This window comes from Babylonia areolata, chromosome 3 (assembly GCF_041734735.1).
Source record: "Babylonia areolata isolate BAREFJ2019XMU chromosome 3, ASM4173473v1, whole genome shotgun sequence".
In the NCBI taxonomy this organism is placed as follows: domain Eukaryota; kingdom Metazoa; phylum Mollusca; class Gastropoda; order Neogastropoda; family Buccinidae; genus Babylonia; species Babylonia areolata.
In genome coordinates, this window is record NC_134878.1 from 3,654,939 (window position 1) to 3,666,758 (window position 11,820).

Below are 11,820 nucleotides of genomic sequence, written 5' to 3' on the forward strand. Positions count from 1 at the left end.
GCGGTTCACCCCTAGGTGGCAAGTGATCAGTGGCTCACTTTCATCACATATATCACATATACAAAAAAAAAAAAAAAAAAAAAAAAAAAAAATCATTATCAGCATATTTTGGCAATGATAATGATATAATGAAAGAATGGATTATGTCTGAAATTTTTTGATGCAGCAAAGCTGGAACTGATAAAAACATTATTGCAGCAAGAAATGGAGGCTCTGGAAAAAACGAAAAGTTTGCATGAGCTCTGAAACATGACAATGTATATGTAACCAATAAAACTGTTAAAAAAAACAGAGGCATATCAGATGTATATGTGTGTGAAAAATAGTCGTCCCATACCCATCCCTGTGTTTCTCTACCTTTTTGGAATACATCTTACAGTACACTGTATTGTAATCATCTGCTGGATAAATCAGTCTAATCTCATTTTAATTATTTCTTGATTTTTTTTTCAAAATATTGGTAGGCATACAATGATACATATATACAAAATCTTCACACATTTAGTGACTTACATACTTCTGTGCACATCATACACTACCACACACACACAAACCTGATCCGCTGAGAAGTTAGTTCTATTAGAAATGATATTCCTAATCCCTCCCCCCCCCCCAGCCCCCCCCCCCCTGTTTTTGATAAACTGTTGTCGGTCATTTGGTGGAGGGGGCCAGTAGTGCGGTGGATTGGTGGGGGTGGGGGTGGGGGGTGTTATATTTTCTGGCACCAATACGTTCGCATTAAACCCAGTCAGTTGCTGATAGTAGCTGGTCCAAGGGACGGAACTCTTCAGTGATGCCAGCAGTATGAATCCCTGTGAATTATGATGCACGATGAAAAAACCAATCAGAATTGTTCTGGAACGATCAGCTATTGATGACAAACAAAAAAACTTATCAGCATTATTCTGAAGCAATCAGTTATTAATGCACTTATCAGCGTAGTTCTGAAACAATCAGTTATTGATGACCCCCCCCAAAAAAAAACACTGATCAGTGTTGTTCTGAAACAATCGGTTATTGATGACCACAAAAAAACTTACCAGTGTTGTGCCGAAACAATCGGTTATTGATGACCAAAAAAACTTATCAGCGTTGTGTTGAAACAATCGGTTATTGATGACCACAAAAAAACTTCTCAGCATTGTTCTGGAACGATTGGTTATTGATGACAAAGAAAAAAACTTATCAGTGTTGTGATGAAACAATCGGTTATTGATGACCAAAAAAAAACCTTCTCAGCGTTGTGCTGAAATGATCGGTTATTGATGACAAAGAAAAAAACTTATAAGTGTTGTGCTGAAACGATCAGCTATTGATGACAAAAAAAACCCCCTTATCAGTATTGTGCTGAAACAATCAGTTATTCATGACAAGGAAAATAAAAGATTTGTTACTGCCTTGTCAAATCTTCTATCAGAAAAAAAGTCTTTTTTAAATTTTTATCATTACCCTGCCCACCACCCCCTTCCTCCCTCCCTCCCCCCACTCTCTCTCTCATTCTCTCAGACCTACTCTCTTTATCACCTCTACCACCCCCTTGAATCTTTCACTTTTGTCTCTCCTTTTTTTTAATATGGTCGTGCACGTGTAAATAGGGAATGGGTGGGGATAAGTAGCACTTTGTATGGATCGTTGGGGTTGTGTTAATTTGCAAATCTTTTATTTATTCATTATTTATTCTATTTTTCAGAAACTATGGGAACACTCATCAGGTTCCAGAAACCACTAAGATGTGTACACAATGAAGAATGGCCCCAGAAATACACCACAGAGAGTGGATGCTGCCAGCGGTAAGTATTTTTTTCTGTTCTGTTTGAATTTCAATTGTACAGCCACCAATAAATGATTGAATACCTGATTCAATTAAGAAAAGGTTAAGAGGGGGTAAATGATAGGACTGAAACCTCGCTTTCTACATACTGGCAAATTTTAAAGTAGTTCTCTGACTGTGTGACCTTAGCTATTATTTTTATTTTTAATTTTTTAATTTTTTCATTATATTTATTTTTATTTTTGTTGATGTATTTTTCAGCCAGAAACAAGTTGACTGCTGATCAGCTCCAAACAGTCCATCATAAACCTGGGGTGAGAAAAGTGTTCCAGTGGAGCTGATAGGTCCCTCTAGGAATACTTCACCAACTTTGAAGACGTATTTTGGGGATACGAGACAAGACAATCATGGATGAAACCCGCACCTGGCTGTCGATGCTGCATTGATCTTTTGATTTCTTTTTCAAACATGTTTTCATTGTATCTTTATACCATAATAAGGACACAAAATGACTTATATGCATGACTGCAAATGATAGAAGACGATGAGTAAGTTCATATGCATTACTGCAATTGATATAGAGAAAAAAAAAAGAATAAGTTTATATATCCATCATCAACAGTGATTCATTTAAAGCTTTACATGAAGCAAGAGTCTGGTTGTTGTTTTTTGTTGTTGTTTTTAGACTGTAATTCATTCAAAATAAGTGAAGGATGAAACGACAATGGATCTATCCATTTTGCGAGTCTGCGCTATCTCACACAACACCAACAAAAGACACACATGCACTCATCTTGTTCGGGAGATAGACAGATAGATCGACAGAATGTACAGCGGCAAGGACAGACTCATGAACTGACATTCAGACAGGCACACAGAAAGAAACACTGTGAACATTTTCAATGCAAATCAGCAAATGCAAAATGATATCAGGAGGAGTGAGAATAGTGACAGATGCATGTGTGAAATACTATGGGACTCCGCTATTGTCAACACCATGAAGCCATTACTAAGTATTCATAAATGTGGGCTGAAGCTGGTACTCCTTAAAAAGACTTCCCTTCTGGACTCAGACTATAAGCAAGTGAATATTCTCCCACTAATCCATAGATTAGAGTACAACAAAGGAATAACAATGCACAGGATTATGACAGGGAATAACAATGCACAAGATTATGACAGGTAATGCACCACCAACATTAATAAACAAATTTTCTGTAAATTCATCAAAGAACCCCCCACCCCCTCCCCCCACCCCCAAAGTCCATATCCCAATCCCAAGAACTGACTTGTTCAAATCCAGTCTGGTTTACACAGGCGCCACCCTATGGAAATCACTCCCAGAAACAATTAAACACCACCATTGCCCAACCACCATAAAAAAAACATTACCTTTCTCACCTTATGCCATAATGTGTTATATAAACTGCTCATTTTATTGATACTGTTTGTCATTTGTGCACTGTTGACTGAAAACCTCCCTCACTCCCTGTCCCCAATTCAGGTCTGTGGTGTGGTGTGTGCTGTGTGTGTTTTAGTGTTTCTCTCATTTTGTTAATTGTTTCCCTATGTATTGTACTAACACATTTCTTTTGCCTGTATGTGCATGTGTAAATATATATATATATATATATTTTTTTTAAAGAATTAATTGCTTAATTTTGTTTCAGTGTTCCCTCTCATGTTTTTCTATTGACACCATGCTTTTTAAAAAGTTTTATTTAGTATTGTGTAGTGGGGCAGGGACTGGATGTAAAAAAAATAAAATAAAATAAAATAAAAAAGCACGCCAGTGCTTATTCATTATCCTCGAATTAAAGAATTTTGTCTTGTCTTGCCTCTCTCGCATTCTCTCATAATTTGCGGTAACTTCCTGTTTCTGAAAAATTGTGGTATTGAGACGTATGCCGGCTTGAAAACGAACTTCCGGTTACCACATTGAGACTTCCTCTTTTGGGACACCTGAATTGTAGTCAACATGGTAGGTGGTGCTTTCTCATCTAAATCAGAAAGAATCTCAGAGTGCTGCTATTTCATCGGACTGCATTTTGCGATATATGTTATTACTGCTTTTCTTCTTATAGTCATCAATCCTATATTTGTATTTAAGTTTGTGCTTTGACTCATTTTAAAGGAAATAAGATCATCATCACGGCTTCGGTTTTCGTCTTCATGGGCCTTCCCGAACACTTAGGTCACATTATTTTGTTATTGTGTTAGTCTTACATTGAAAGTAAACTAAGAATTTCTTGGTACGAATGGTGAATTTGAAGTACATACCCTTGTTTACAGCATTTTGGCTGTTTTCACTTTGTTTTGAAATTCGGTTTTGCAATATTAAAAAACCTCTTGGATTACTCCATTATCATGGATGTTATTAAGTTTACAACATAAATTCAAAGATAGTTTGTATACTGTACTGTACTCAAAACACGAAAGGATACTGGACTTAGATTTGACGCTTGGGTATTCGACAAAACGATAAAACACAAAGATAAAACGAAGAGAGAAAAATGCAGAAATGATATGGTTCAGATTGCACGTACGTTGAATGACGTGGATTAGATTACTTAGAAGTGAAAATGATACTGATATTAGCTTCTTTAGTTCTTATTATTCTTCACTTCCAAGTAAAGGTTCCAGTTCGGCTCACCAAGTATAGCCAAGTTTGTCATCTTTTTCATTTTGCCTGTGGAAAATGCTGTAGTCAGTGTGTTACTTCATCTCCTTTCCTTTTGTAAGTTGATTCATGGAATCGTAACAGACAGGCTGGGGAATTTTTTGCTGCACCGTGATTTTCCGTGGTTTAAATTTCATTTTAAAGTTTTTTGCTGGTAAAAAAGCCATTTTGCAGTCCTTGTAGTAACACATTGTAGCAAGGCCTGTTGAAAAGCCACTTCTTACTTGTGCAGATATGGGGAGAAATTGATGGGAAATGGGGATCAGGTGGTGTGAGACAGTTTTGATGCCATGGACCACTACTGCCGCATCATTTTGATCTAACCGAAAGGTTAATTTATCATCACAACAAGCGCAATGTGGAAAAAGGAAAAAAAAACAACAAAAAAGAACAAACAGCTCCACAGGATTCAGCTCCAGTGTTCGGGGTAGTTGATCCACCATTGACATGCTCACAGTTTGATGTGCCAGTGCATGTGTTAACACATGATTTTCAGACTAATTTTGACAGGGAATCCACACATGCACACGTACGTGTGCGCACTCACACATGCGCTCACTCACATATGCACGCGCAACTCATTTTTCCATCGCTGACACACGCACACACTGACGAAGATGCCCCCACCCCATGCAAACTCATACATACGCCAGATGTGCACATGCACACAGATACGCACATACTCTCGCATGCACTCAACATACACACACACACACACACACACACACGTGCGCTGTCCATCTTGCTCAACCCCAAGGTCCCTGCACTGGTTGCAGTTCGACACTTTGTAACAATGTTGCATTTGACGTCAATTCTTTGAAATATGTCCACCCATGATGTGGTTATACACTTCGTGGCTGCATTTGTGTCGTTTAGTTCTGGGATCTGAAGTCAAAAGATATATGAAATATTTTGTCTTGTTCAAACGTGTGGCGTTGGCGTTGTCTCTCATTTGGTACATTTCAGTATACGTACTGTCTCATTTGGTACATTACTGGTAAATTTCAGAATTGTGGGTGTCTCTGTTTTCTGTCTTTTATGACATCATTCCTTTGGCTTTATATCCTTAAAACTGTGTGCGTGCTTTTTGTGCGTGTGTGTGGTTGGCGTACCAGCTTGTCTCTGTTTATGTGTGTGTGTCTGGCACGCTTGCTTGCACTTCTACGTGTGTATGTGTGCATTTGTGTGTATTTGCTTTTGTTGTTGGTGCGCCCCTGGACCCCCACCAGATTTTCAGGTGGGTTTTTTTTTTTTTTTTTTTTTTTTCTAACTTCAGCTGTTCCCCAGCCAGAACAGAGTCTCAAGGATTCATCTGTCAGTGTGTTCAGATCATATATTCATAAAATTAAATGTGGTTGACAGGTTTTTTCCTGAAATTTTTTCGTAAGATTTTAAAATATTTTTTAAGCCCATTGGGCAAATTTCATTGTTGCTTTTCATGTTTATCATTAGGGTGTTAATTAGATTACAGGCAGTATCCCCAGATATTTCAATAAAAGAAAAAAAATTTTTTTTTTGCTGATGTATGAATTGTATTCATCAAATGTGTCAACATACACCCCAGGGCTTCTGCTTACGCACATTAGTGCATCTCTGACTCTAATATGAGAGTATATAGAGTTTTGGCTAGGGAGTCTGTGAGATACACCATAAAATTGGTGTCGGTCGAAATATGAAGCAGCATGGTCAAACAATGGCGCTTGCTTCTTGTTTCAGTAGTTTTCAGTCAGCATCTTGTCTCATGAAATTGGTGACAGTTGCAAAGTTGTATTTTTCCGGTACACTCTTAACGGGGTTTATTGAGTATTCTGTGATACAGTTCAAAATGAAAATGTCTGCTATTGTGGCTTGACACTCCAGAACGCAAACAAGATCAAAAGGCTGCTTCTTAATCAGCTGATTTTGATCATCAAGTTTCAAAGGGGACAAATCATCGAAAAAGAAGGACACTTTATCAGTGTTCGTGGAAGAGAAAATTCAGATAGCTGCAGTTTTGATGAAAGAATGCTTTCTTGACTCTCAACTTATTGAACTCTATAGAACACATGAGGACTCCTAAAAATGCCTGAGAGTTGTGGACTCTCTAAGCAAACCAACTGTAGGAAGCCCTGCACCCACTCTACACACTGCATACTTTTTCTGTCTAGTATTTTGTTTAGGGCCTCCAGCGAATTATGATTCCAGACTTGATTCCACCTATCCAAGAGGCCGCAGTAGAAAGACATACTGAAGCTATACCCCCCACACCCCCTCACACAAGTATAACCTGTTTGTACAAATTACACGAAGAATGTTATTTCATTTTTCTTTTCAGACAAAGGGTACATCCAGCTTTGGAAAGCGCCATAACAAGACCCACACCCACTGCCGTCGGTGTGGGCGCCGCTCTTACCACATCCAGAAGAAGACCTGTGCTTCATGTGGTTACCCCAGTTCTAAGATCAGGAAATGTGAGCATAACTTATATGATTTACTTGGTTAATTCTGAGTAAAAGTATTCTTGTAAATCTTTTTGACATCAAGTGATAAGTCATTCACATTTCAGTATCAGAAAAATACAGATTTTGTCCTTTGTGAGATAGAATTCTGTATCTTAGTTCTGTTGCCAGATAGAGAAGGTGGCAAACTGATCACATCGTTTTTCCCTACAGAAGGGGAACACTCGTAGGTGTAAGAATTGCTTGACGGTTTGCTTCCTGAGAAAACGATTTTCTTATGACTAAACCCATTTGTGTTGTTGCTGGGACAGTTATTCACTTACTTGACTACAGTAGTTGCTATTGTTATTCTAAACTTGTAAGACATTTTATGTTCTACGGGTGTAATCAGTCAATAAACATGCTATTTCCAGCTGTATTTTGTTTATTTGGATGTTATTCTGTGCAGGTGGACATAGATTTTTAATGCCTTGAAATTATCATCTCCTCTTTGAGAAGGCGAAATAGTTATTTACATTCAAAATAATTTAAAACTAAGCCCAGATTTGGAATCCACATTAATTTTCTGTCATAGAAACGTGTACTTTCTTTCTGTTTCCTATAGTAATTGGTTTTGTTTGTTTTTGTTTTTTTATGGTTTTGTTTTTTTGGTATGGTTTTTAAAAGTTTGCAACCCCTAAATCCTCTCAGTTCCCTGGCAAGCAGAGAGCACTTCTTTTACAAAATCTCTGACACTGAACAGGTTAAATATTTCACTGGTGGGAGATGCTGTTTTGTCCTGCAGAATTGCTGTGTCCTCGACTATTGTTCTTTTAAGGCCTTTAAGAAAGGTTTCAATAAAGCTTTCTATTTTATCCTTGATTTTACAAATAAAATGGATAGAAATCCCACCAAACCAAGAGGATGCCACATCCCCCCCACGCACACACCCCCAGGAAATCCTGTGCTGGAGTAGAAATATCTGTCATTCTGTGTTTCTGGTTTTGTCTTTGGGTCACTTTCAGTTTGTCAATTATTGTTTCAGTCAACTGGAGTGAGAAGGCCAAGAGGAGGAATACCACTGGCACTGGCAGAATGCGTCATCTGAAGGTTGTCTACCGCAGATTTAGGTAAGTGTGCAGTGGATTGACATGTTGGTTGATTTGTGTGTGTACATTTGACATGATTTGTTGGGCCAGCAGGGTACATTGATACCTGCAGTAGCTTTGTGGGAAGTTAAGTGGGCATCTTCTGTTTACAACTGTTTCAGACGAAGGAGCTGGGGCTTTAGATAGTTTTGAATTTTTGGAGTGGCACCGATATAGCTAAGAAGATCTAAACCTTTCCCATACATCACCTAAAATTTTGCGCACCGTACGTCGTGGGTGTACAGACACCCATGCTTTCTAAGAAACAAGACCTTGCCGTACGTCCTTCAGCAAACTTTCATGTCCGGTTTCCAGTTGCATGCATGTGTTTACTCAGGCGCTTGACCAAGTGCAGGGATGTGAGAGCTTTGTGTAAATAGGCTTTTCCATTTCATTATAAACAATTAAAAAAATTTTTTAAAATTAAACTGAACTATTTGTTGGTGTGACTGCCGCAGAAACCCCCCAGCCAGAGGCCATTCTGAGATATGTGCATATCCGAAGAGAAAATGGGGGAGGGGAAGGGGGCGAAACTTAGGTATGATCGATGTCGTCTGGACACCAAAGTGTGGTGATGCTAATGATGATGTATTTGATGACAAAATCGAAAAAAAACCACACTCATTACGTCTGTCCCCGCTACATATAATAATGAAAGGCCCGTTTCGGTCTGATCTGTTCTGTACTTGTTGATGGCAGCTCTCTTGTGCCAAACATTATGTATTACTTTGAACTGACTGAGAGTCAGTTCTGAGTTGTTTTGATGAAATCTAGCACGCTTTGAATAAAAAACTACAAAGCAAGCGCACTTTATTACAACAAATGAACAGTGATTCACTCCCGCCCTTTGGAGCGTATCGATGTTCTCATGGTCCTGCAAGACACGCACACACACACACTTGCTGATATATGTGTGTAGACACCTCCAAACACACTGAGACCTTGCACATATACTCACTTGCATACACACTGATGCACACACACACACGCACATGCACGATCTCTCCCTGTCCAGCCACACTGTGGAACGAAACCCGCAATAATGACTAGTGTGGTGTGTGTGATGAAATTACGTCAGTTGATGAAGCAGTGGTACATTTGGTGGCTGTAGCTTGTAGATGTTATTTAGATCAGGGATCTATAGACGAAGTACAAAAGATGCATCTCCATTACAGACAAATGTTTTTTTTTGGTTTTGTATCAGATTTTAGGCTTATGCAGTTATAGGAAACGCTTTTCTTTGTTTTTTGTGTTTATGTGCATACACACACACCACACCCCATCCTCTACACACACACAGATACACAAACACACGCACGTCCATTCCATATGCTGTCAGATTTTTCTTGCCCTTCCCCTTCTTTCCCCCTCCCCTCCTCCCTTATCACATGACCAGATGCGATGACAGACACGAGTACGGTGTGTTTACTGTATGGAGTTCAACTGATGCCGGTGGCACTGGTACCATACCAGTCCCCTTTCCCTTGATGGAGATGGCGGCATTCCTGGCGGTTTTTTTTTTTTTTTTTTTCGTCATAGGCAGGTTTCCTTTGTTTCGATTTAATTGGAATAAGAAAAAAATTCTGTATCAACTAGATGCAGATCAATGGATTTTAGACATACAATGATATATCTAGTTTTCAGTAAAGGTTTTTTCAGTTCAATAAAAATGGCCGGTACCAATCAGTTCTAATCTTATTTAAATCAATTCTTTTATCTAGTACAGTAAATATCCATTTTTGAAACGAGTTAAAACTTCAGAGTAAAACCGCAGACTTGAACAAGTATATCATGCACAACAGACAAAAAGGTAGTAGCCGACAGAACCGAATCTGGCCTTATCTCGGTGTCACCAATTCCAAACGGTGGGCAAGAAACACTTTCATACCAACGCCTGCCCACCCGACCCCCTCCCTTCCCCTCTCTCTCTAGCAGTCACACAAACAACGTGTGGTGCACAAGGCATTCTTTGCAAGTATGGGTGGCTCCATCCCCACGACGAACAGCGTGCAAAATTTATTCTTTGAGAGTATGGGTGTGCACACCCACGACATACTGGGACGTTTACTGTATATTTATTTCTTTGTTTATGGATAAACATTATAAACAAAGTCATGAAATTTAATGGAAGTGGCTTCAAAATTACTCAAGTAGCAAAAAACGTGTGTTGGTGTGAGCACACCCACGACGTATGGGAAAGGTTAACTGACCTTTGGATTTCCCACTCCACTGCGACCAATAAATACAGAGGGTGTTGCTGTGCTCATGAGCAGGAGAGTTATTTTTGCAGTGCCTCTGTTGGCAAGCCAGTATGGCGTTCTAAATTTGATGTGTTTCAAACTCTGTGTGCTTTCCTGGATATATTTACAAGTCACTTTCCTGGATTTATTTACAAATCATCAGTGGGTGGAAGTTTCGAACAAAAAAAAAAAAGGATACTTTCATCATCTCACTGTATATAGTGTATGACAGCATAAGAAGGAACTTTTTTATTTTTATTTTGTCCCCAACTAACTCATGTTACTGATCAGTTTGGAAGTTTTCAATTCTTAGATTCTAACATTTGTTTTTTTGTTGGCGATTTTATTTCTTAACCATACAAATGTGTCATGTGGGTCAAGTCAGGGGAGCTAACTGGCAGTACTAACGCCAATGAGATGACTGAAGATGTTTGTTTTACACGAGTTGTTCGGCTAATAACTTCGATAATTTTGGCAGTCACTTTGTGGGAAGTTATGTGGGCATCATAAGTGTGTGTGTATCTATATGTATACTTTCATGAATTTCTTGAGAGATATAGTAAAGTATTCTGTATCTGTAATGCCAGTGACTCTGAAGATGTCAGGAGGACATTTGGATCATTGTTTTTTTGATGACCTGGCATAGTTCGTCTCACACACACACTTAACACAAATTAAAAACTACACCACAACCACCAAGAAAGGCAACACATACATAGCTACCTTATGTATGTTTGTATTTGGAAGGATGCTTTTTTCTGTGCTGCATTGAGTGAGTTGGTGACATGGTGACTTAGTATATGTTTCATGCTGTTGAAAGAATAATGACATTTATTGAGTGGTGGTCTGTCTTTTGCAGAAATGGATTCCGTGAGGGCACAGTGCCCAAGCCCAGGAGGAAGATCGCAGCTCCTGCATCCTCTGCTGTTGCCTCCAAGTAAAATGATCAGGAAATAAATGTTCAAGACATTCATGAAGTCTTTTATTTGTGTGTGTGTGTGTGTGTGTACACGTCAGCATGTGTATTGTGTGTGTTGTAGAGAGGTATGTATTCCATTTTTAAGAAAAGACTTAAAAGAAATGCAGTTCTTTTTCTCTGATCAACCCATAAAAAGAGTGAAAAGACTTTGTAGAAGCTTCATTTTGTAAAACTGAAAGTGGTTCGATTCCAAGAGAGGATCAGAAAGGGGGTACTGGATCAACTATTTGATGTTGCACACTTGCACTGGCTCTCTCCTCACACCAATAGCAGGGGCCATATGGATTGGTTTTTATAGTGTTTATTTTTACTTAACACACACACTAAGCAGTCCACCCTACTTAGCAAAAGCAACACACAGCCCTACATAAAGCAGCACACACTGCCTACTTCAAGTACTTCCAACAAGCAGCACACATGGAACACAACCAAAACCCAGGTCTGATAAAATCTCAAATACATGGACATCACTGACACAAAAGGCCTATACCCTCTCAGCACCTTTCATCACTTGTCCGCCAATATGCACTCCTGTCACATAAATCTAGGTGAGGTAGGGAAGAAGACAAAAATGACTGCAGGATT

The 11,820-nt window shown here is 38.9% G+C and overlaps 1 protein-coding gene across 1 annotated transcript; it reads left to right on the plus strand.

Annotated features, from left to right (window-relative positions):
- The first annotated feature begins 3,667 nt into the window (after nucleotides 1-3,667).
- On the plus strand, nucleotides 3,668-11,227 carry LOC143280415 (large ribosomal subunit protein eL37A-like). The gene is made up of 4 exons (XM_076585052.1): nucleotides 3,668-3,752; nucleotides 6,766-6,901; nucleotides 7,914-7,998; nucleotides 11,116-11,227. Exons 1-4 carry the CDS (start codon nucleotides 3,750-3,752, stop codon nucleotides 11,195-11,197), a joined length of 306 nt encoding a protein of 101 aa, XP_076441167.1. The 5' UTR covers nucleotides 3,668-3,749; the 3' UTR covers nucleotides 11,198-11,227.
- The last annotated feature ends 593 nt before the right edge of the window (nucleotides 11,228-11,820 follow it).

Excerpts from the sequence above, each read along its gene's own strand:
- LOC143280415 (XM_076585052.1), top strand. Across the intron at positions 6,902-7,913 it reads CAGTTCTAAGATCAGGAAAT|TCAACTGGAGTGAGAAGGCC; the intron begins GTGAGCATAACT and ends TTATTGTTTCAG. Across the intron at positions 7,999-11,115 it reads GTTGTCTACCGCAGATTTAG|AAATGGATTCCGTGAGGGCA; the intron begins GTAAGTGTGCAG and ends TGTCTTTTGCAG.